We start from the raw sequence: 26,789 nt of genomic DNA, 5'->3' as shown, positions 1-26,789 counted from the left end.
ATAATGAGATGAGATGAACATCGCCAAAGATGTCAAAAACGTGTCATCAGCACTTTAAGTGAGCAGAAGATGAACTGATCACCAAAAGGCATAAAGGTAAAGACGACACATTTCAGCGTTTTCTGCAAGATTTGTGTGTTTTTTTGTACAATTGGAGAGTGAAAAAGAAAAGGAACACCATGCGAAAGTTTGGGCACCCCAATACATTTGAGTTCTCAGGTAACTTTTAACAAGGTTCCCGACCTTAATTAGCTTATTGAGCTGTGGGTTGTTCAAATTCTTCGTTAGGAAAGGTCAGATGATGCAGATTTCAAAGCTGTACAAATTCTCCGACTCCTCAAACTTGTCCCTAAAATCAACAGCCATGGGCTCCTCTAAGCAACTCCCTCGCATTCTGAATAATAAAATAATTGATGCTCACCAAGCAGGAGAAGGCTACAAGAACGTAGCAAAGTGTTTTCAGGTAGCCGTTTCCTCAGATTGTAATGTTATTAAGAAATGGCAGTTAACAGAAACAGTGGAGATCAAGGTGAGGTCTGGAAGATAAAGAAAACTTTCTGAAAGAATTGCTCGTTGGATTGCTAGAAAGGCAAATAAAAACCCCTGTTTGACTGCAAAAGACCTTCAGAAAGATTTAGCAGACCCTGGAGTGGTGGTGCACTGTTCTACTATGCAGCGACACCTGAACAAATATGACCTTCATGGAAGGGTCATCAGAAGAAAACCTTTCCTGCGTCCTAGCCACAAAATTCAGCATCTGAAGTTTGCAAATGAACATCTAAATAAGCCTGATGCATTTTGGAAACAAGTCCTGTAGACTGATGAAATCAAAATAGAACTTTTTAGCCACAATGTGCAAAGGTATGTTTGGAGAAAAAAGGGTGCCAAATTCCAGGAAAAGAACACCTCTCCAACTCTGAAGCATGGGTGTGGATCAATCATGCTTTGGGGTTGTGTTGCAGCCAGTGGCACAGGGCACATTTCACTGGTTGAGGGAAGCATGGATTCGAATAAATACCAGCAAATTCTGGAAGCAAACATCACACCATCTGTAAAAAAGTTGAAGTTAAAAAGAGGACGGGTCCTACAATAAGACGATGATCCAAAACACACCTCAAAATCTACAATGGAATACCTCAAGAGGCACAAGCTGAAGGTTTTGCCCTGGCCCTCACAGTCCCCTGACCTAAACATCATTGAAAATCTGTGGATAGATCTCAAAAGAGCAGTGCGTGCAAGACAGCCCAAGAAACTTGTAGAACTGGAAGCCTTTTGCAAGGATGAATGTGTGAAAATCCCCCGGGTAAGAACTGAAAGATTATTAGCTGGCTACAAAAAGTGTTTACGAGCTGTGATACTTGCCAAAGGGGGTGTTACTAGGTACTAACCATGCAGGGTGCCCAAACTTTTGCTTCGGGCTCTTTTCCTTTTTTGTCATTTTGAAAATGTAAAAGATTGAAAATAAATAGTTTTTGCTTAAAATATAAACAGAATGAGTCGTCTTTAACTTTATGCCTTTTGGAGATCATTTCATCTTCAACTTGCTTAACAGCAATTTTGACCAGGGGTGCCCAAACTTTTGCATACCACTGTACTGCAAAAAATTGAAAACTGAATTTGAGGAGAAAATGACTTAATAGTAGTGAAATTATCTTGCTGCATTGACAGATATTTTTACTTGATAAGACATCTTAGAGTAAGTTGGTTGCAATCTAGAACTAAGTTTAATAATCTCAGAATTGGTGTCTTGTATTCTTCTATTAGGAAATGTTAGATAGTTTCAGCTATTTTCAAGATATTTTCACTTGCTAAGATATCATTTTTTGCAGTGTGTAATATAAACTTGTGTTTCTTCTTCATTATTATTATTATAATTATTATTGTGTAATGTTAGAATAAAAGTATTATATTTTAAATATTATTATAATTAATGATTAATTTATGTTTAATACAGATAATTAATAAATATTAATAATCACTTGTTAGTAATAAGTGCTTTATTATTAATGTTATTCCTTTTTTGCCTATTTTACTTTTTTCTTTTTTTATATTTTACCACCTTTTTATTTCTTTATTTCTGGTTTTTACTTCACTGATGTATGAAAGATGATAATAATAATAATAATAATAATAATAAATTATTATTATTATTATTATTATTATTATTACTATGACTACTGGTCCATGTGGGTGAAACATGTACTCCAGACACTTATTTCAGTCACACACACACCGACTTCCTGTAATTTTGAACTATAGTAGATTATAGAATAGAATGCCTTTATTGTCACTATGCACATGTACAATGAGATTAAAAGCAACTCCAATCACAGTGCAAACAGCATAAAATATAAAATATGCAATTAAAAAAGGGTGCTATGTACCGTGTTGTGTTCCACATTATGGAGTGGGGTATTGCATATTATAAGTATTGCACAGAGAGAGTCTGGGTATTGCACGTTATAGTATTTCACAGGGAGAGTGAAATTATTATTATTATTATTATTATTATTATTATTATTATTAATGATTAATTTATACATATAATAAGTATTAATAATCACTTGTTAGTAACAAGTGTATTATTATTATTATTATTATTCCTTTTTTGCCTATTTTTCTTTTTGTATGAAGCACAACATTTAGATAAATGTATTTATATTCATATTAATAATGCATGATCATGCCTCGTAAAATTTCAGCAGATATCAGACTGTTCAACTTGCCACCTAAACGTCATACTATGAAATCTAAATTTGTATTCAGTCTGCTTGGACTTTATCCCTGTATTCATGTTACTCAGTGAATATCTATAACACTGAACTGATATTTTAATTTATTTCGCTTTGCCATAGCGAGATTATATATGTACACGCATCATGGCTGGGAAACCACTACAGCTTGCACCAATTACAGTGGCCCCATTGTACCTAATCTGCATGTCTTTGAACTGTGAGGGAAACCAGAACACCCATGAGGTTCGAACCCGAAACTTTCTTGCTGTGAGGTGACAGTGCTAACCACTGCACCCCCGTGCCGCCCTGTCTCTCTACCACCGTGATCGCTTTCATTTTGGCTCAATACAGAGGCAGTTCAGGAAAACTCTAAATAAACCTTTACCAGTAAAATGATGTTAACAGCAGCTAGTAACCTCAGGTCAGGCTTGTAGTACTCGAGTCCGACTCGTGCCCTAATTTTAAGGACTCGTGACTTGACTTGGACTTGAGCACTGATGACTCGGACTCGTGCATTAACTGCTTTCGGACTCGTAAATTGGAGACAAGGACTCGGATTTTTTCTTTATTTTTTTGTAACATGCCATAATAATTTGGCATAAGATATTTATATCTACATTAATTTTTGTACTAATTTCGTGCAAGAGCGTCACACCTGCGCGTCTTAGCGTGTGCATCAGATAGACTCTCGGGCGCGCTCCGGACAGTTCACGTGCCAAGCGAACTCTTGCGCACGCGCCGTAAATGACTCTCACCTGCACAGGATTAAGGTGCAATCAGCGTGCCTATATAAAAACTGCGAAAACCACACTTACTTTGCCAGGTATTGAGCTGCGTTGCTGACACATTACTGAGCCTTATTTCCTTGTTTGGTTACCTGATCCCTGATTTCCTGTTTCTCATCTTTGATTATGCCGAGTCTATGATAGCCTGTTTGCGCCTCGCTCGACCTATTGCCGGTTTCACTGTTTTACGATTTTACCTGCCATTCTGGATTGTTTACCGTCTTCACTTGCATTAATAAACAGACCTTCTGCACTTACATCCGTCTCCCAACCATCTCTGACAGAATACTTCACACTCCCTGATAAAGAGAAGCACGTTCACCTGTTCATACGTCATGTTCAGGAACAAACTAATGTTAATGGCGCTGAAACAGCCACCGTCAAATGGTGCAGTTGGAGTGTTGTTCTTGGACTCAACCAGGATCAGTCGTGGACTCGACTTAAAATTTTCTTTAATGGATTGGACTTGAAAACTGGGGACTCGAGACTGGACTTGGACTCTAGGCTTAGTGACTCGACTACAACACCGCCTCAGGTCAATAGTACTTCTAACAAACCCATTAATTACTGTGCATAACATTTTTCTTTTTCGAAGACACATTTTTTTCTGTAAATTGTTTTGCTTTGTATAAGCTTGTTCAGTTAAAACAATATAATTTTTATGTAAATAGTGAACAGTACACACAAAAGAACCTCTGTTTTACAATTTACAATAAGTAGATAAAATGTATGCTCTAATCATGGTAAGATCTTTGCTCTTTTATTATTTAATATGAAATCAGGCAACTACTGAATTAAAAATTAACACTTCTACTATACTAATAAACTAATATCAGAATTGCTTGTTATAATTGACTCGTTGATTGAAAAATACAGTACCCGTCAAAAGTCTGGACACACCTTCTAATTCAATGGTTTTTCTTTAGTTTTATGAATTAAGACACTTCATGTCTTAAAGTAATGATGGATGTCGTTTCTCTTTACTTAGTTGAGCGGTTCTTGACATAATATGGATTTACAGTTGTGGAATAGGGCTATTTACTGTATTTTTTTATGATTTACTATTTACTGTTTGATCTCAAATGCATTAAGAAGTCAAGAAATTACACTAACTTTTGACGAGGCACCTGTTAATTGAAAAGCATTCCAGGTGACTACCTCATGAAGCTGGTTAAGATAACGCCAGTCGTGTGTAAAGCGTCAAGGTGAACGCTGACTACTTTGAAGAATCTAAAATATCAAACATGTTTTGTTTTTTAACACCCTTTTTTGTTTACCACATAATTCCATCTATATTCCAGATGTTATTTCATAGTTTCGATGTCTTCAGTATTGTTCTACAATGTAGAAAGTAATCACAATAGAGAAAAATTTTATTGAAATAAAGTAGGATTTCATAGGGACTTGAACAATATAAAATTTCACGTATGAACAAATTTCTCTCCCAGAGTGTTCACTCAGTGCATTGACCTGGCTAGATGTTAGGCTAGAGATTACACATTGATTGTGAGTTTTGTGTTTATGGCAGTGTTGTAGTCGAGTCACTAAACCCCTTCTCCGAGTCCGGTCTCAAGTCCCCAGTGTTAAAGTCCGAGTCATTTAAGAAAATTTCGAGTCAAGTCCGAGAACAAGACTCCATCCGCACCATTTGACGGTGGCTGTTGCTGCCTTTATGTGAAAGCGTCTCTGCTACTGTGTTGGACTAACGTTACCGCTCGACTGCCCCATTTTAGTTAACAGGCTACAGATAAAAAGCTTGTTCATCGCTTAGCAAGCCCCGCCCACTATCAACAGGGCAAATAACATGAGAGAGGGTTAACACTAGCTAGTTCATCACTCAGCAAGCCCCGCTATCAACAGAGCAATGAACATAGCGTGTCACTTCCTTCTCTGGGTGGAGTCTTGCCAAATGATGATTGAAGTTCGAGGTCGTCTCTTCGATAGTTCTTCTACGTATGGAACACATAGCAGTGCATTTTTTTCCCACTGCACGAGAAGTCTGTATAAGCAAAGCGGACAATCCTAGGGGCGTTCTCTCCAGGCATTTTAGCGCCATTAGTGTTAGTTTGTTCCTGAACATGACGTATGAACAGGTGAATGTGCATTCTCTTGCACAAAATTAGTCTAAAAATTAATGTAGATATAAATATCTTGTGCCAAATTATTATGGCATGTCAAAACATAAAGAAAAAAAAAATCAGAGTCCTCATCTCCAATTTACAAGCCTGAATGCATGAGTCCAAGTCAAGTCACGAGTCCTTAAAATTAGGGCACAAGTCGGACTCGAGTCCGAGTCCTGGACTTGAGTACTACAAGCCTGGTTTATGATTATTTTATATTAAGTTCAACAAAACCCCATGTGGTGTTTTAAATAGCTGTGGCATTTCCAAGGCAATTTTTTAATGTCTCTCTCATACTTATCAATCACTTTTTTTTAAAATATGGAACGATTCTGATCCTCTGATTATTTTATTCTTCAGCCCATGTTCAGCGAGTCTCTCGGGGAGCCTTTCACCATCCTGAACAGTGTTTCCCATGTTCAGGCAGAAGTTCATATGATTGAGCTTCTGCTGCTACGTATCCAAAAAGATCCAGATGATACCAAAGGCAGCGGCTTTTCCACCACACTGGAGTGGGTTACTGTCGACAATTCTGCTGGTGAGCGTGATTCTGTTTCAGAGGGGATTATAGATTTACCTGTCTGAACCATGTTTATTTTCTACTTTTTTTTCTACTATTTACAGTGTTTTGCAAAAGTATTCATCCCCCTTGGTGATTGTCCTGTTTTGTTGCATTACAAGCTGGAATTAAAATGGATTGTTGGAGGGTTAGCAACATTTGATTTACACAACATGCCTACCACTTTAAAGGTGAAAATTGTTGTTTTGTGTGCATAGGTATTCACCCCCTTTTGTATGAAACCCCTAAATAAGAGCTGGTCCAACCAATTCATTTCATAACTCACATAATTAGTTGATTAAGATCCACCTGTGTGCAATCAAAGTGTCACATGATCTGTCACATGATGTCTGTATAAATCAACCTGTTCTGGAAGGACCCTGACTCTGCAACACTACTCAGCAAGCAACATGAAAACCAAGGAGCATCCAAACAGATCAGAGACAAAGTTGTGGAGACGTATAGATCAGGGTTGGGTTATAAAAAATATCCCAAACTTTGAATATCCCAGGGAGCACCATTAAATCCATTATAGCAAAATGGAAAGAATATGGCACCACTACAAACCTGACGAGAAGGCAGCTCACCAAAACTCACAGACTGGGCTAGGAGGGCATTAATCAGAGATGCAACAAAGACACCAAAGAGAACACTGAAGGGGCTGCAAAGATCCACAGCAGAGCGAAGTATTGATCTGCGTTCCTGACACATAACCGAGCCTTATTTCCTTGTTTAGTTTTCTGATCCCTGATTTCCTGTTTCTCGTCTTTGATTCTACCGAGTCTACGATAGCCTGTTTGTGCCTCGTTCAACCTATTGCCTGTTTCACTGCTTTACGATTTTGCCTGCCGTTCTGCATTATTTACCTGTCTTCACTTGTATTAATAAACACACCTTCTGCACTTACATCCGTCTCCCAACCATCTCTGACAGAATACTTCACACTCCCTGACAAAGAGAAGCACATTCACCTGTTCATTTGTCATGTTCAGGAGCAAACTAATGTTAATGGCACTGAAACAGCCAGCGTCAAATGGTGCGGTTGGAGTCTCGTTCTCGGACTCAACTCAAAATTTTTTTTAATGACTTGGACTTGACTCGGATTTGAACACTGGACTCCGACTCGAGATTTAGTGACTCGACTACAACACTGCTTGTAACAGCTTGATTTTGAATTACTTGCAAATAATATGATAATTCTCTTTCATGGGGACTGACAGTCCCAGAGAAGCATAGGATAGAGACAGTAGGCCTCATTTATCAAGCTGGATATGTCATATGGGACTATGTCTCTCGGATGGCCTGGGAACACCTCAGTGTTCTTCCCGAGGAGCTGGCTGAGGTGTCTAGGGAAAGGGAAGTTTGGGCTTCCATGCTCAGACTGCTGCCTCTGCAACCTGGCCCCGGATAAGCAGAAGAAGACGAGATGATATGAATGAAATTATTTATAAATCTTTGGGGTATTCATGAAAATGCAGTTAGTTTGGTTAAAACATTTTTATCCCATGACAGCTCCTGAGATTTACATATAAGGAGATTCACTAAAGGTGAACCTCATCTCGGTTTCAAATTGTATAACTAGCGATGAGTTAATGTAAGAATTTTACACTGACTGTCCTGTCAAGATTAAATTGCTTGTTTATTTCAATTGCAGACACACATAATTTTGTGAAACTCAGTCTTTGCATATTAATGGCTTGGAAAAAATCTATTCCAAACAATGAATGAATATAAACAAGACTAACTATTTACAACCCCGATTCCAAAAAAGTTGGGACAAAGTACAAATTGTAAATAAAAACGGAATGCAATAATTTACAAATCTCAAAAACTGATATTGTATTCACAATAGAACATAGACAACATATATGTCGAAAGTGAGACATTTTAAAATTTCATGCCAAATATTGGCTCATTTGAAATTTCATGACAGCAACACATCTCAAAAAAGTTGGGACAGGGCAATAAGAGGCTGGAAAAGTTAAAGGTACAAAAAAGGAACAGTTGGAGGACCAAATTGCAACTCATTAGGTCAATTGGCAATAGGTCATTAACATGACTGGGTATAAAAAGAGCATCTTGGAGTGGCAGCGGCTCTCAGAAGTAAAGATGGGAAGAGGATCACCAATCCCCCTAATTCTGCGCCGACAAATAGTGGAGCAATATCAGAAAGGAGTTCGACAGTGTAAAATTGCAAAGAGTTTGAACATATCATCATCTACAGTGCATAATATCATCAAAAGATTCAGAGAATCTGGAAGAATCTCTGTGCGTAAGGGTCAAGGCCGGAAAACCATACTGGGTGCCCGTGATCTTCGGGCCCTTAGACGGCACTGCATCACATACAGGAATGCTTCTGTATTGGAAATCACAAAATGGGCTCAGGAATATTTCCAGAGAACATTATCTGTGAACACAATTCACCGTGCCATCCGCCGTTGCCAGCTAAAACTCTATAGTTCAAAGAAGAAGCCGTATCTAAACATGATCCAGAAGCGCAGACGTCTTCTCTGGGCCAAGGCTCATTTAAAATGGACTGTGGCAAAGTGGAAAACTGTTCTGTGGTCAGACGAATCAAAATTTGAAGTTCTTTATGGAAATCGGGGACGCCGTGTCCTTCGGACTAAAGAGGAGAAGGACGACCCAAGTTGTTATCAGCGTTCATTTCAGAAGCCTGCGTCTCTGATGGTATGGGGTTGCATTAGTGCGTGTGGCGTGGGCAGCTTATGCCGCTTTTCCACTACCAACGCGGCTGAGCCGTGTCGGGCTGAGTCGAGCCGAGCGGGGCTGTTGGAGTTGCATTTCAACTACAACCGCGCTGAACCGTGCTGGCTGGAAGTGGGTGGACACATTGGGTGGAGTTAGCGAAAGTGGGTGGACGTCAGGTGATGTTGTTAGGCGGCGCAAACAGTGACATCAGTGAGCTTTTAAGCGGTAGTCTCACAACCCAGAGAGTAAACAATAAACATGGAGTCGTTAGTGTTGCTGGTCTTGGTGCTGTGGCTTGTTGTCACCGACAACGCCAACAGATACTGGCAAGAGCGTATAGATGAGGCGAGGCGCATAAGGCTTCATAATTCGTAATTCTCCTTCTTCCAGGTTTACGGTGTTTACAGATCCCAGCGTGCTCGCGGGGCGTGTGAGGACACTCCTCCTCACCAATCAGTGCACAGGGGAGTGTCTCCTCACGCCCCTAGCCTCACTCAGCTCGGTTTGGCTCGCTTCAGCCCCACTCCAAAACGGTGCGAGTTTTGGGGGCTAAGCAGGGTTGAAGCGAGCTGAGTCGTGCTGTTTTTAGATAGTCGAAACGCGAGCCGTGTCGGGCTGAAGCGAGCTGAAAAAGGGTAGTGGAAAAGGGCCAATACACACCTGGAAAGACACCATCAATGCTGAAAGGTATATCCAGGTTCTAGAGGAACATATGCTCCCATCCAGATGACGTCTCTTTCAGGGAAGACCTTGCATTTTCCAACATGACAATGCCAAACCACATACTGCATCAATTACAGCATCATGGCTGCGTAGAAGAAGGGTCCGGGTACTGAACTGGCCAGCCTGCAGTCCAGATCTTTCACCCATAGAAAACATTTGGCGCATCATAAAACGGAAGATACGACAAAAAAGACCTAAGACAGTTGAGCAACTAGAATCCTACATTAGACAAGAATGGTTTAACATTCCTATCCCTAAACTTGAGCAACTTGTCTCCTCAGTCCCCAGACGTTTACAGACTGTTGTAAAGAGAAAAGGGGATGTCTCACAGTGGTAAACATGGCCTTGTCCCAACTTTTTTGAGATGTGTTGTTGTCATGAAATTTAAAATCACCTAATTTTTCTCTTTAAATGATACATTTTCTCAGTTTAAACATGTCATATGTCGTCTATGTTCTATTCTGAATAAAATATGGAATTTTGAAACTTCCACATCATTGCATTCCGTTTTTATTTACAATTTGTACTTTGTCCCAACTTTTTTGGAATCAGGGTTGTGTTATATTAAGGCAAAAGACAGGAGGAAGAGTCGGCGTGTGTCTACGATGGCTGACTTGCTGCAGTGATTGTAATACACCCTTAGAAGGGGCACAATTTAGTCATAATTTTGCCTTTTGTGGAGCTTTCTGGGCATCACTAAATATAAATCACCTGTGTTATGAACACGCTTTGTAATGCCGAGTCATAAACATGCACATGTGAATAGTAAAAAATCAAGAATCATGCGTGAATATTAAAAAAAAAAAAAAGTTTGGCTTCTGAAAATATTTACACAACTGATAAATGATGCCCAGTGAGAGGCAGAAGGAAATACAGAAATACAGTACAAAATGATTGGATTTGTTTTTAAGTCCTAACGTAATACTAAACCTGCTGCATGTTAAAGTATCAGACTCAATCAGATTGAGATTGTGGCATGGATATTAGATGATACTCGATTGGAGAGAATCAGACTCTCACACTTCATTTTTACTTCATAGAGATACCCACAGGGTCAAAATGATCCCCAGCATTCACTTGATAAACGTTTTGATTGGTGCACGCTGTGTGTATGTGTTACAGGTTAAAAAAAATTTTCAATCTAGGTGATTTTTTTTTTTACCTGGGTTAATTTTTTTTTTTTTAACCTAGTTTATAATTTCCAACCTAGGTAAAAATTTGGATTCTCTAAGATTCTTAAAAGGGATTTTCCATCACTTCTTCTTTTGTCTGTCTCTCTCACCTACCTAGTATTTCTTCTTGTCTGTCTATCTATTCCTATCTACCTAATTAGCATTTTTAAAAATATCTTTTTTTCATCCATAAACGGGATTCAAACTCGGAACCTTCTGATTTCAACACCTTAACCACTAGATCAGCGACGCTCGTGATGGAAGGAGTGATGCATATTTTGAATTTAGTCATGAGTCCAGTCTTATCACGTCATAAAGTAGTTTAAAATACAAAGTCTTCCCAAATCCTAACCCTAGATACAGTAAGTCTCCTGAATGTAAATGGCAAATTATGAACTGGGTTAAAAATTCTAATCTAGGTTGAAAAATTCCACCTGACCTGTAATGTGTGTGTGTGTGTGTGTGTGTCTGTGTGTTTGGGCTTGTGTTTATAATCCAAAGCAACCGAGTTGAGACAGGATTCAATCTAATTTGTGCAGGTCAAGAAAAGAGGTATGAAGTGAGGAAAAGAAGGTTGATGAAGGGCAGATCAGTGCCTCACTATGCCGCTGTGGAGCCTCAGGGGAAAGGCGTGATGGTGGCATCAGAAAAACCCTTCACCTTTACACAGGTGGATGGCGTTCCACTGGAGGACTCATCACCTGTAGACATGGAGGTGGAAAACACAGGTCAGTAAAAACCATATTTATACAGTATGATTATCTGAATGTATTGCGTGAGCCAGTGTGCTACATACCATGATAAAGTTATGAGAAGTTAGCATGGATGACTTCAGTGAAGTTTTACTAAATGTTGATAATTTAATTGAGGTGTTGGGTAGAATAACGCGGCTGAGCCGTGCGGTGCTGAGTTGGGCTGAGTCGAGCTGAGCGGGGCTGTTGGAGTTGCATTTCGACTACAACCGCGCTGAACCGTGCTGGCTGGAAGTGGGTGGACACATTGGGTGGAGTTAGCGAAAGTGGGTGGATGTCACGTGATGTCGTTAGGCGGTGCAAACAGTGACATCAGTGACCTTTTAAGCGGTAGTCTCACGACCCGGATAGTAAACAATAAACATGGAGGACATGGAGTCGTTAGTGTTGCTGGTCTTGGTTCTGTGGCTTGTTGTCACCGACAACGCCAACAGATACTGGCAAGAGCGTATAGATGAGGCGAGGCACATAAGGCTTCAGAAATTCTCGTAATTCGTAATTCTTCTTCCGGATTTACGGTGTTTACAGATCCCAGCGTGCTCGCGGGGCGTGTGTGGGCATGTGAGGACACTCCTCCTCACCAATCAGTGCACAGGGGAGTGTCTGCTCACGCCCCCAGCCTCACTCAGCTCGGTTTGGCTCGCTTCAGCCCCACTCCAAAACCGTGCGAGTTTTGGGTGCTGAGCAGGGCTGAAGCGAGCTGAGTCGTGCTGTTCTGAAGTAGTCGAAACGCGAGCCGTGTCGGGCTGAAGTGAGCTGAAGCGAGCTGAAGTGAGCTGAAATAGGGTAGTGGAAAAGGGCCATAAGTGCACGATGCACTCTAGTCACAGTTTATTTTGACTCACTATACTGGCTAAAAAGGTTATAACTAAAAAATACTTTTTTTTTTTTTTTCATTTCTGAATCATAAACAATACAAAACAATGTGCCTTTATCTCTGTATAAAACGTTCATGCTCAGTGCACTGTGAACTATCACTCACGTCCACATGCATTCGCGCTCTGAGCATTGCGCACCTCAAGGACTAATTACAAGGCACCTGTTCCTGATCACAGGGCAATCAAGGCGCGTGCATTTAAGGACGCTGAACACATACAGACTTTGCAACGTAATGCGTTCAGTACTCCTTTGTCTGACCTTACCAAGCCTTGCGTTTACATTATTATTCTGGTTTTCCAAATCCTTTGTATTTTGGATTCTGCCTTTTGTCTCGCTTCGTCTAGTCTGTTTGTGCCATTGCCTGTCTTCTGTTTTTGATTCTGCATAATGTTTTGGACTTGTATGCCTGCTTGTTGTTTTTATAATAAACTCTTCCAGCGATTACATCCATCTACTGCACCCCAATACTGACAGACAAACAAAAAATTGTGATGAATATGAAAGTTTAATATTGTAAACATAACGTGCTACAGATTCATCATATCTTTTAAAAAAATTATCATATGACCTGTACAGACCTGCGTGTGCACTCTTAATAAAACCATTGGGTAAAGTCACGTGACTGGACAGATACGGATTTTTGAATCTGGTCCGGAAAAAGCCGTATGCGGCCCTGGACCCGTTTCCCTCGCTTCCGCTGTTTTCATTTAGCTCTGAATTGTTACTTTGAAAAAAAGAGCGACATACACAATTGAGCACAGGGGCGGCACGGTGGTGTAGTGGTTAGCGCTGTCGCCTCACAGCAAGAAGGTCCGGGTTCGAGCCCCGTGGCCGGCGAGGGCCTTTCTGTGCGAAGTTTGCATGTTCTCCCCATGTCCGCGTGGGTTTCCTCCGGGTGCTCCGGTTTCCCCCACAGTCCAAAGACATGCAGGTTAGGTTAACTGGTGACTCTAAATTGACCGTAGGTGTGAATGTGAGTGTGAATGGTTGTCTGTGTCTATGTGTCAGCCCTGTGATGACCTGGCGACTTGTCCAGGGTGTACCCCGCCTTTCGCCCGTAGTCAGCTGGGATAGGCTCCAGCTTGCCTGCGACCCTGTAGAACAGGATAAAGCGGCTAGAGATAATGAGATGAGAATTGAGAAGAAAATGGGGAAAAATAGGTACTTTTGAATGAAGAAATTCACTTGTTTATACAAGGACAACAAGAAGAAAACACCGTAAAAAAAAACACCCAAGTACGACATGAACATTTTCAAAAGATTTCTTGCCGAAGTTAAGGAGGAAAGAGACATGAGTCATCCCCTCTCAGGAGCTAGACAGTTTGCTATGTAGTTTCTATATACACTTCTACTACTATCCGATTTTACGTCGGTTTCTCCACCAGGAGGCAGGTACAATGTTGCATGGCAATTTTAGTGTTTCTTTTCCATCCCCGTCTATCCAATGTGTCAGAAGCCTCCAGCTTGTATTCACGGAGGTCACTCCGGATGACCTCCGCCCAGGTTTTCTGTGGCCTGCTCTTAGGCACCCATCATTCCTTTTCCTCTCCTGTTTCAAATTTGTATCCCACAATGCCTTGCATGAATGGGGAAAACCCACCAAGTGATGCATGATGTAGTATCTTGAATTGGGTCATGGTGAAGCAGGGAAAAAAAAGCGGAGAATTTAGGGCCACATGGCCCTAAATTTATTAATTGTTCTATTTTAAAAAAAAAAATAAAAAAGACCTAATAAAATTGGAAGTCTGTGATTCAAATTCAGGAGCTTTCAATCTACTAAACAAAAATAATTGGGTGTCGGGGAAAATTCTTTTTATGACCTAAACCTGAAAAATCTGAAAGGCAGTCTACCTTTAAGGCAGTCTTAATAATTTAATAATTTTGGCGTCTCTGCTGAAGAATTGCCCAGTTACCCCCAAGTGTAAATTGTCCTGTTGCAGCAATTACAAATTCGTGTTGTCTTGGATGTGCCTTTGAGTTTTGCAGATTTAAATTTTGCCATTTTATTCAATGTTAATTTTCCCCAACTCTCCCTAATTTGATGGAAAACTTTGGTCATGCTACAGATTTTCATTTGGATGCAAATCTGGGCTTTGACTTGTCCATTCCAAAATACAAACCTTCTTTCTTCTGGTTATTCCTTTGTCATTTTTGCCCTGTGGTTTGACTGATTGACCTGTTAGAAGATATATTTTCATCCTAAATGCAGATGTCTGGCTGACTGGATCACATTCTGCTCAACAATTTTCTTATATTTGTTTCCATCCGTCTTGTCTGTGATGGCAACAAGATTTCCAGTTCATTCTGATGAAAGCAATGAAAGAATGATGCTACCACCACCATGTCATATTTGGTTAGCGCCAGATATTATGTTATGGCTTTTGTCTCATCCAACCCAAAAGCTTTAAAGGTCCCATGGCATGGTGGTTTGTTGATGCTTTAAACGGGCTCGTGGAGGTTTCCGGATGTTATATCCGCAGCCTTTCTCGAAATGAACCCTCGGCACGTAGATATAGCCTCCTGGGAGAAAGCCCCATTTCAGCGCTTTTCCCAGTGCATCGTTTTGCTAATGAAAAGCATGGAGGCAGGGAAGGGTAGAGGGTGGGGGCGGGCCTTATCATTAATATTCATGACATGTAAACGTGTTACCTCTGATTGGCTAACAGCACTGTGACGCTACCTCCAGTGGGTCAGAACAAGCGGATGTGGGCGTCTTACTATGGCGAGAGAGAAGGAACAAACCGCGTAGGGAAAAATACCGCGCGCTGACGTCATTAAGGTGCGACGCGAGGAAATAAAATAAATTCAACAAATGTTTGGGTTTTTACTGAACAAACAAATAAAATGAACGAGTGACTTAAAAAAAAAAGATTGTGGGTGTCTTTGTAAAAACTGTTTTGATTGGCTATTATAACAGAGCATGCTGCATGCTTTTTGGTTTTGTAGCGCAGAGTACCTGGCTAACTGCAGGAAGCGGTTAGCTGCACAGCTAATGTAGCCATTGCAAGGCTAACGCACCGATTTTAAAACACGGCAAAATGACTTAACAGTTATACACTTACTTGTTCGGTGTTTGTGGCTGATGCGGCAGGGATGCTTGGTACGGACCCAGGCTTCAGTGACAGTTGATGTGCAAAACCTGCCCTGTACTGTCCCAAGTTGTGGAAACATTCATCAGGAAAATGCTTCCGACAAACATACACCGTCTTGGGTAGACTCGACGGCGTATTATTGAAGTAAATAAAATTAAGCCACTGTGTCTTCAGGGGCTCTCCCATCGGCAGTAAAAACAGACTCCTTTCTGTGTTGTCACATCCATGTACAGCGCAACTTCCATGTTTCGCTCGCTTAGGTGATGCCATGTGTCCTCTATGGTCTCCTCACTACAACTGGGTGGGCAATTCATACAGTGGGTGGGAATCCAGGGGGGGGGCGTGGGGATCATCTCCCTTGCTGACGTAGTAAAGGGAAGAGTTTATCAACGCGCCGTTTTGACGCGCCATTCTCAAATGTTGGGCATAGTTTGGTTTACACATTATGAAATTTCTAGCCACTGGGGTGACTTAAGAAGGTCAGAGGAACTCATTTTAACGTTAAAAAACCTCAGAAAGTGAAAATTTCATGCCATGGGACCTTTAAGATATTCTCACATGACCTTTCTCAAAAGTGCCTTCCATCTGTCTGCACTCCTATAAAGAACATATCTGTGAAGAACTGATGACGTTGAAGTCTGCACTGATTCTCCTATTTCATAGGGTGATATCTATAAACACTTGAGTGTTGGAGCTGGATTCTTTGACACTTCTGTAACACCTGCCCTTCTTGCCCAGACCTGGTTTATGCTGATCTGTGGTGTCTGTGTTGTGTATTTTTTCCACTTTATAATATTTATACAACCCCGATTCCAAAAAAGTTGGGACAAAGTACAAATTGTAAATAAAAATGGAATGCAATGATGTGGAAGTTTCAAAATTCCATATTTTATTCAGAATAGAACATAGATGACATATCAAATGTTTAAACTGAGAAAATGTATCATTTAAAGAGAAAAATGAGGTGATTTTAAATTTCATGACAACAACACATCTCAAAAAAGTTGGGACAAGGCCATGTTTACCACTGTGAGACATCCCCTTTTCTCTTTACAACAGTCTGTAAACGTCTGGGGACTGAGGAGACAAGTTGCTCAAGTTTAGGGATAGGAATGTTAACCCATTCTTGTCTAATGTAGGATTCTAGTTGCTCAACTGTCTTAGGTCTTTTTTGTCGTATCTTCCGTTTTATGATGCGCCAAATGTTTTCTATGGGTGAAAGATCTGGACTGCAGGCTGGCCAGTTCAGTACCCGGACCCTTCTTCTATGCAGCCATGATGCTGTAATTGATGCAGTATGTAATTTGGCATTGTCATGTTGTCAAATGCAAGGTCTTCCCTGAAAGAGACGTCGTCTGGATGGGAGCATATGTTGCTCTAGAACCTGGATATACCTTTCAGCATTGATGGTGTCTTTCCAGATGTGTAAGCTGCCCATGCCACACGCACTAATGCAACCCCATACCATCAGAGATGCAGGCTTCTGAACTGAGCGCTGATAACAACTTGGGTCGTCCTTCTCCTCTTTAGTCCGAATGACACGGCGTCCCTGATTTCCATAAAGAACTTCAAATTTTGATTCGTCTGACCACAGAACAGTTTTCCACTTTGCCACAGTCCATTTTAAATGAGCCTTGGCCCAGAGAAGACGTCTGCGCTTCTGGATCATGTTTAGATACGGCTTCTTCTTTGAACTATAGAGTTTTAGCTGGCAACGGCGGATGGCACGGTGAATTGTGTTCACAGATAATGTTCTCTGGAAATATTCCTGAGCCCATTTTGTGATTTCCAATACACAAGCATGCCTGTATGTGATGCAGTGCCGTCTAAGGGCCCGAAGATCACGGGCACCCAGTATGGTTTTCTGGCCTTGACCCTTACGCACAGAGATTCTTCCAGATTCTCTGAATCTTTTGATGATATTATGCACTGTAGATGATGATATGTTCAAACTCTTTGCAATTTTACACTGTCGAACTCCTTTCTGATATTGCTCCACTATTTGTCGGCGCAGAATTAGGGGGATTGGTGATCCTCTTCCCATCTTTACTTCTGAGAGCCGCTGCCACTCCAAGATGCTCTTTTTATACCCAGTCATGTTAATGACCTATTGCCAATTGACCTAATGAGTTGCAATTTGGTCCTCCAGCTGTTCCTTTTTTGTACCTTTAACTTTTACAGCCTCTTATTGCCCCTGTCCCAACTTTTTTTGAGATGTGTTGCTGTCATGAAATTTCAAAATGTCTCACTTTCAACATTTGATATGTTGTCTATGTTCTATTGTGAATGCAATATCAGTTTTTGAGATTTGTAAATTATTGCATTCCGTTTTTATTTACAATTTGTACTTTGTCCCAACTTTTTTGGAATCGGGGTTGTATATTTAGAGAGATTTATTGAGCAAGCATACACGGGTAGATTTAAATTTAACACGGGTGTACCTGTCTTATCAGTTCTTCAGTTTGTAGACTTTTATTTTAAAAATTTGATTCTGAGAGCGTCTAGAAAATGTATTTAATTTAATTTCTGTAGTGAGTCACTTCAAAATAAGTAGAAAACATTTTGCATTTTAATATAATTTAATTTGATTTTATAATACAGCAAAAAAAAGAGAACTAATCACTGGGGTTCAATACTTTGTGAAGGCAGTTATATTTTGAGCTCTTTCCTCATCTATACAGAACAACTTTGAGTTTAGCCTATACATTACTGGAAAGGAGAGTTTTAGTTTACATTTAATTGAGCATTTTGAAATAATATTGGCTGACTTTTTGTTTCGTGGTATATTAGATATATGCCATTCAGCTAGCACGATATTGAATGAGTTGAAGACTAGTTCAATATCATGCTAGCTGAATGGAATATATCTGACATACTGTGGTGGAAAAAAAGCCAGCCAATCCTCCTTCCTCTTCTTCTTCTTCTTATTATTATTATACATTCCTTTTGGGTGTTCAACACATCTTTCTCTTTCAAAATTCTCTCAAAATCGTATTTAATGAAGCAAACCTGGCAGCCATGTTTGTTTACAAATTGTCACAGTCGCTCACTAGCGCAGAAGTTTTACGGCTTCGATGCATGACATCATGTCGTCTTGACAACCATGCAATATCCTAAACCATATTCAACACTCATTCTCCATTGGGTCGTGTGACGTAATACACGCAGGATAAGTGATATGCGAACAATATTGCATGCTGTCAAACCAAATGAAGGAAACCCACTAGAAGGGAATAGAATATAGGTTTTTATTCCATCGAAAAAGTGTCCTGTATGGATAATAATATCTAATATTTGCAGGATAAAACCTGCAATAGGTGGCAGGGCGTTCGTCATACATCGCACTATTTACCCCTCGTGCACTACTCAGGCACTCATTCCCCAAAGGCCTTTAATTAAATGCTGGAGAAAATGCAAAGCTGCTCTCAAATCAGTTTGTAATAGTCTCTCAACCACTAAGAATCCACTCTTTCATCAGGCAACCCGTTTTTGATCGATGGTCAAGTTTAGAGAGAAATTGCATTAGCATTAACAATCTATTGTATTGTATTTCCAATGCACCTATTTTGTTTTCGGCACAACCAACGATGACTTGATGCTAAATTTCACTCTATTTCTTGTAAAAGTTGAGCAGCCATGAAAACTAGCTCACCAATTTGTGAGGCAAAGATTGAGCTTGAGGAGAAACAGATGTGCACAGTGTCCTTGAGTTGGTCTCTATAGAAACTAGAGAATAAATCATACTGTAGATGTGACTCTAAACAAACCACTACAGACAGCGTGAGGGGGAAAAAACGCAAGAGAGAGGACCATGTGGTTTTCTTTTGTTAATCACTTTATATTCAATATAGATCTGCTGATGTGTTTAAAAAAAAAAACAAAAAGACAAAGGTACATTTCCTCGGACATTCTTGGAATTCTGTGAAATTATGGCAGCTTGAACCAATCTGGCCATCTTCCTCTGACCGCTCTCATCAGCGAGGCATTTCCATCCACAGAACTGTCTCTCACTCAAAGCTTTTATGAAGCACTTTAATAAAATTAGGTATATCAGGTGAAAATTCAAACCAAATTGCTTGAAACTGCTCTCATTGAATTCAGAATTGAATGCAGAACAACACACTTTTTACAGAATTAAAATATTTGTTTGGAATTATTTGTCTCATCTCATCTCATTATCTCTAGCCGCTTTATCCTGTTCTACAGGGTTGCAGTAGCCTAGTAAACTAGACCCACCTGCCTAGCGGCCAAAAATATTTTTTGCCTGCGAGTGGGTCTAGCCTCGCACCATATCAACAAAACACACTCCGGGCATCAAATCGTGCCCGCCAATCACAACGCAAGGTTTTTGTTTGGATTCTTTGGGCGGGCTTTTGCAGGAGTGATGACAAGGCTGCGCGACGCTGGAGAAAGCACAACAGGAAAGATGGCTACGGCTAGTGAACAGCGCACGTTTGACTCCGCTCTGGAATCAGTTTTAGAAGAATTAGACTTGGAGTTTTCGTTGAAACATGAGCAGGAAGAGGCTCTCCGCTCATTCCTTTTCAAGAAGGACGTTTTCGCTGTTTTGCCGACCGGCTATGGCAAAAGTCTGATCTACCAGCTGGCTCCGCTCGTAGCCAAAAGGATGGGGCTAGTTTGTGCAGTACGAAGAATTAATAAACAGCTTTGAAACATTACTTTTTGATTGTTTCTTATTTTCCCGTTATTTTAAATTTAAGGGAAATTATTTCACCAAACACCACTAAATAAAAATAAAAACTCTCTCAAAAAGAGTTTAAGCAAACCCTTGAAAACACTTGAAAAAAATAAGTGTATGTTAAGTATGTGGTACAGACTCCAAACTTGTGGTCATTATCTCCAAACTTCTTAATATCTAGAACCTGTTTTATTAATTAATACGCATTTTGAAAAATTATTTATTTCAAGGCCTCCCCCACTGCTTTCTGTTGCTCTGACTACGTCACAGTCACTGTTGCTCTGATTGGTCAGAGCATTGGCCTATACGCACAGAGACAGTTTGAAAGACAGCGGGTTGTTCCACCCCCACCCTTCGGAAATGTCTACGAGCGAGGCCAGACTAAATATTCACATTTAGTCTGGCTTGCCAGGCTAGGGTTGCAGGCAAGCTGGAGCCTATCCCAGCTGACTATGGGCGAAAGGCGGGGTACACCCTGGACAAGTCGCCAGGTCATCACAGGGCTGACGCATAGGCCCTGTCCACACGGCAACGGATTCAGGTGAATCTGATAAAATTGTTTATCGTTTCGGCCTGGCGTCCACACGGCACCGGCGTTTTGGGTGCCCCACAATTATATTTTTTGAGAACGGGTTCCAGAGTGGAAAAATCTGGCGACGGTGCCGTTGCGAAGTCGTCTGGATGAGTAGAACGGATTTGTTTACGATGACGTCACAACCACATGACTAGAACAAGCAGCACTCTCGCTGTTTTGTATGAACCACTGCATTGCATTCACTTTTGTATACAGCTTTTCTTTTAAATAAACAAGTAACTGAACCATTTCTTGAATTTCTTTTTTTTATTGCATAAGACTGCTTTTCAAAATGTTCACACACAATATAAAAAGTTATATAAATTATATAAAAATGCTGGCGGCACGGTGGTGTAGTGGTTAGCGCTGTCGCCTCACAGCAAGAAGGTCCTGGGTTCGAACCCCGGGTCCGGCGAGGGCCTTTCTGTGTGGAGTTTGCATGTTCTCCCCGTGTCTGCGTGGGTTTCCTCCGGGTGCTCCGGTTTCCCCCACAGTCCAAAGACATGCAGGTTAGGTTGACTGGTGACTCTAAATTGACCGTAGGTGTGAATGAGAGTGTGAATGGTTGTCTGTGTCTATGTGTCAGCCCTGTGATGACCTGGCGACTTGTCCAGGGTGTACCCCGCCTTTCGCCCATAGTCAGCTGGGATAGGCTCCGGCTTGCCTGCGACCCTGTAGAAGGATAAAGCGGCTAGAGATAATGAGATGAGATGAGATATAAAAATGCTTTTCAAAATGTTCACACACAATAAGAAAATTAAGTTGTATAAAACTATGCACACTAATAAAACTAATTTGTACACACAGAAGGCACGATTTCCTCGTGTAGTCTCAGCCATCTTCTTGTTGTGTTTGTTCCTGTGAGTGCTTCATGCCGGGTAGAAGAAGGGAAATGCGCATGCGTCTACTACTTCTATTGTTCTGGTGTCTCTGATGGGACCGTCTTACAGCGCCCCTAGAGGTGTGGCATGTGTATTGCATCATTTTCAGCAAGCGTTGCGTTGCCATATGTACCTGATATTTTACTGATCCGTTGCCCATGTGGACGCGATATTTTTTTTAATAAAATCTCGTTGCCGTTGTCGTGTGGATGTAGCCATAGACACAGACAACCATTCACACTCACATTCACACCTACGGTCAATTTAGAATCACCAGTTAACCTAACCTGCATGTCTTTGGACTGTGGGGGAAACCGGAGCACCCGGAGGAAACCCACGCGGACACGGGGAGAACATGCAAACTCCGCACAGAAAGGCCCTCGCCAGCCACGGGGCTCGAACCCAGACCTTCTTGCTGTGAGGCGACAGCGCTAACCGCTACACCACCGTGCCACCCTTGGAATTATTTGTTCTTGAGATATTACAAATTAAGGTTTGAAAGAACGGCTTAATTTTTAGAAAACTGGCGTAATATTATGTATTCGGATCACATGGTCCAAAATGGGCCTCATTAACGAATGAGATCAAATGTTTTTTAAAATAACTTTTTTTTTTAATATATATTTTTCAAGATATTTACATGGAAATTGGCAGGCACATAGATGGCTGTATACTGAATACAAAATTTGAACAATTATTAAAAACAATTATGCAAATTAGTATTTAATTCTTGCTAATTAGGCAAAAAAGTTAAATCGGTACACTCTCCTTCAAAGTTTCAACAAATGGCTTTATTTGTGCAATATAAAGCTGATCTTAACTCTCATTTATACATCACAAAGAAGGAGAAATCAGTGTTAATTACAGTTACAAATTACAAAAAATACAGTAATAAAATTTGCATAAATAAGCATTGAATGTCATCCACCCTGGGCAACTCCGGAAAAGGTATGCTCGTCATTTGGCAAAACATCAGCTAATAAGGATTTTTACAAAATCTTCACTATTCCCAAAGACATTTGCACAATGGAATTGCCTCCCAGCAAATGTTAGAGAGGCCCCCAACGTAGACGCCTTTAAATCCAGACTGCACACAGTTGATCTCGGTAACGTCATCCAAAAATCCCTTTTCAAAAATTTATATCCCACTCAGTTGACTTTGCCTGCATGTTACATCCCATCTGTGGAGTTTATTGCTGGGTTTCACGTGCCGTCACACGCGCCTCATTACTTATTCAAAACTTTAGCTGGTGGTCTACCAAAGCTCAATTGACAAAGCGTTTGTACGAAGAAGGTGCATTGTTCGCATGAAAAATGCCTTACGCTTGTGTTGTTTTAGGTTGTTTGAATCGATCAAACTGTGAAACTGATAAAAGTTTCTTCAGGGTTCCCCATGAACTAATAAAGGGTGAACGAACACAGCATTTCACAAAAAGACGTTGAGAAAGGTGGCTTTTGAACCTCTCACTGAAATCGAAGGGAGCCGAGTCGCAGCATGCTCGAGTTTGCAGTGATCACTTGGTGAAAGGTTTGTATATCGCTCTCAGCTATGTCCTTAGTGGTTTCCAAGTACTTTTCTTGCTATGTGTCGTTATTTTATGGTACTTTTTTTAGTCACGAAGTGCTAAAGTCCCCAGGTGTTTCTTTGTTTACTCCTCACTCCTCACAAAGTCCATATGCATGAAGGTCACGACAAAATTCTTACCCAGCCATACAGTTACAGTGCGCCGTGATCACTTCTCCGTCTTGTTTAATTAAGATCCAGGTCTTTAAAGGGGTTTCTGATGATCTTTGTGAATGATTTACCTGAGAGATAAGAGCCAACACAAGTGAGAATCAAGCGAATTGTTTGTTTACACTTCAACTTGCAGCGCTTCGTTGTAAAGATTTGAACAAAAAGCTTAAAAAAACATACTTACACAGGCAAAAACAATACAGGATTCATTCGGCAGCAACTTGATACCGAGGTCCTTTACCCAGCCAAATACAAAAAAGTTGTAAGCCTCCATACTCTTCCACGCTTTCATCTGTTTTGCGGTGTAGAAGGATGTCTGCAATACCAGATAGTTCAAGATGTCGGGGAACTCGACTGAAGGGTAGTTTTTGAGATTGTGTGGCAAATCCTTCTTTCCCAGACTGTAGGGGTCGATTCCATTGCACATAGCGATCTTCTAAAGCGAGCCGTGGCTTCTAGATTATGAGCATACTCTAAGTTATCGCTAGTTGTTTGCACTATGGCAACCGTTTAGACCACCAGCTCTTTCACTTCTGGTAAAACCGCTAAGAAAAGTCACGTGACTGAAACCTAGCAATGCAGGAGCCCACCAGAACCATGGAGACTTTGCAGTTGGTAGAGTCCCTGTAGAGCAACAATTTCCATGTTCTGGTTGCCATGAACTCCTTCGGCTCCTGAAAGGGAATTGCACTTTATTTTTGTGGCCATAAAGGGCAATGCTGCTCAGATTTCGTGGCAAGCCATATTTGAAGGAAGTGGCTGATGCTCTTTTCCAAACTCTGAATACTGGTCACCACCATTAGCCAGAGTAGTCATTCCATGCTGGTAGGTCCACACCTTAAATTTGCCTGGAAGCCCAGATTTGTCTGCCTATCCCTCGAATTTATTGCTGGTCACCTTTTTTAGTCCTCTTGCCCTCAAGTTGCAGTTAAAAACTCCAAGAGACAATCAGACTGCTCTGTGATTGATGGAATCTGAACATCTTTTTTATGGCTGGGTTCCCTGCCCGAACTGAGAATCGCATCATCAGTTTTCTTTGGCTAATCAGACACAAGGTACGCCACCACTCTTGCTGGAGCAGTTGGGAGTCAGGTGCCTTGCTCAAGGGCACTTTAGCCAGTCCTGCTGGTCCATGGAATCGAACCAGCAACCTTTTGGTCCCAAAGCTGTTTCTCTAACCATTAGGCCATGGCTTCCTCAAACCATGGACATCTCAAAGGTCTCAAGTGGTACTTAACCTTCCCCTTCCTTTCCATAGCTACTTTTGGGATGCCCTCATGCTCCAAGTCAGGGTGCTAACCCTTGGGGTCATGTCTGGGTTGTCGATTGTTTTTCTAGTCATCACCATACAATGTACAGTATGTTTACCATCCAGCCTTTTCCTGGATGTCATTGGCTGGGCCAGCTAGAGTTGGTTTTATCATATAGTTCAGTAGACACATCAGTGATGTATTTCTTACCATTGTACTTTGCTACTATTGGTTAGATGCCAAGCTACATTTATTTGTTTTAGTACTTGTACTTTTTCCAAGCACCAAGTTGAATCCATTCTAATTTAATCTAATCTAAAGATGTATTGATAGAGTTTTGCAAGAATAATGGGCAGGACTTTCTTTAAAGGGAAAAGGGTTTGTTGAATTATGTCTCTGGGAGTTTTTATTCTCTTAAAGGAATGGAAAATGTAACATAAATGCATAAATGGGTTGGTAGCTTGTAATATTGACAGCCTGTAAGAAAAGTTTCAGGCATGTTTGACCATTTATGAGAAAGTTGTGAGCGTTTTTGTATCGCTGCTCTAATGCCACCAGGAGGCTGCCATGTTGCCTGTTGGAAGGGTGATGCATGACGCCATTTGGGTGCAAGGCTGAGTGTCGCTCTTCAGTACTGAAGGGGCAAAGCGAAAGGTCTACTACGAGGTGACAATGTCGATTGATTTTTTTTTTTTTTCACTATACATCTGAAATAGTGTATTAATGGGATGCAACCCTGACTTTTGGACAAACCCGAACTCTTTACCTGTAAAACAAGGCTGAAATTATGCGCTACATCACACTTGTATGGAAAAAGGTGGAAATATTGCCTGAAACACCCAAGCTGCTTTCTGAATGGTTTCCGTAAAGTGTGACGTCACTTATAGTGCACGGCCAGATTCGATAAAATGGACCAGAGCACCAGCGACATTTCTTCACTGATTTCCTCGAGTATTTCGGACATTGACATGAATAGCGGTGATGATCATGACAAACAAGCATTATCGTGTCAATTGGTTACACACAAGTGAACAATATTTATGGTTGTTTGTCATTACCAAGGCTTTTTTGACGACACACATCAAAGCAAGACACCCATCATACAACAGACATCAAGCTGTTTAGTTCCATCAGCAATTATGTTTATGCCCAAAGGAACTTAAAATAACGTATCACGCTTAATAAAAAGTTAGGGAAGCCATAAAGTGTTTTCTTACCCTTTGAACTTCTCTTTTGTGGACTACTGATCGTGTTGTCTCGTTTGTCTTGTCCACTTTTTGGCTGAAGATTGTGGGAACCGCATCTGGATTCAGCGCTGGCTTGCATGGTATTCCTAATGCCCGGTGCATCCAAGTTGTTTGAGTGAAACAATTTTCTTCAAAATGTTCCGAGCATGGGCGGCATGGTGGTGTAGTGGTTAGCGCTGTCGCCTCATAGCAAGAAGGTCTGGGTTCGAGCCCCGTGGGCTTCTATGCGGAGTTTGCATGTTCTCCCCGTGTCCGCGTGGGTTTCCTCCGGGTGCTCCGGTTTCCCCCACAGTCCAAAGACATGCAGGTTAGGTTAACTGGTGACTCTAAATTGACCGTAGGTGTGAATGTGAGTGTGAATGGTTGTCTGTGTCTATGTGTCAGCCCTGTGATGACCTGGCGACTTGTCCAGGGTGTACCCCGCCTTTCACCCGTAGTCAGCTGGGATAGGCTCCAGCTTGCCTGCGACCCTGTAGGACAGGATAAAGCGGCTAGAGATAATGAGATGAGATGTTCCGAGCACACGAGCTGCGAATGTGCTGTTTTTGCACTCAAAGGACCATTCCAGTCAGCCCGTGAGAGGTCTGTCCCTGTGCGGCAAATGGCATTTATTCATTACCTTCTTACCTTTTTGCAGGGATGTGATTTTTCCGCGAATTCGCGGAATTCCGCTTTTTTCACCTCAAAAGTTGAAAAAAAAAACGTTTCCGATTTTTCCCTCAAATCCACATTCGTATCCTATTCGTTCCGACTTTGTTTGAAAGATGGCAGCCTCGGATTTGCATCTTCATGCCTCGATCACGGAGGCTGCCATCTTTCAACTCTTTGTTTGAAGCGAGCGCGTTCATTGGTTGTTACAGAGCGATGGGCCAATCAC

General features: G+C 41.1%; 1 protein-coding gene across 2 annotated transcripts in view; it reads left to right on the top strand.

Moving 5' to 3' along the window:
• The window catches only part of nudcd1 (NudC domain containing 1), a 104,419-nt gene that overhangs the window by 29,194 nt on the left and 48,436 nt on the right, over nucleotides 1-26,789 (top strand). For both annotated transcript variants that reach the window (XM_060942685.1, XM_060942684.1), the window contains exons 4-5: nucleotides 6,001-6,178; nucleotides 11,343-11,531. In XM_060942685.1, coding sequence (XP_060798668.1) covers nucleotides 6,001-6,178; nucleotides 11,343-11,531 — 367 coding nt within the window. The remainder of the gene's footprint in view (nucleotides 1-6,000; nucleotides 6,179-11,342; nucleotides 11,532-26,789) is intronic.

The sequence above is a fragment of the Neoarius graeffei genome, chromosome 16 (assembly GCF_027579695.1).
Source record: "Neoarius graeffei isolate fNeoGra1 chromosome 16, fNeoGra1.pri, whole genome shotgun sequence".
Classification (NCBI taxonomy): Eukaryota; Metazoa; Chordata; class Actinopteri; order Siluriformes; family Ariidae; genus Neoarius; species Neoarius graeffei.
The sequence above is the reverse complement of the archived record's forward strand: the minus strand, read 5'-3'. Positions and strand labels throughout refer to the sequence as shown.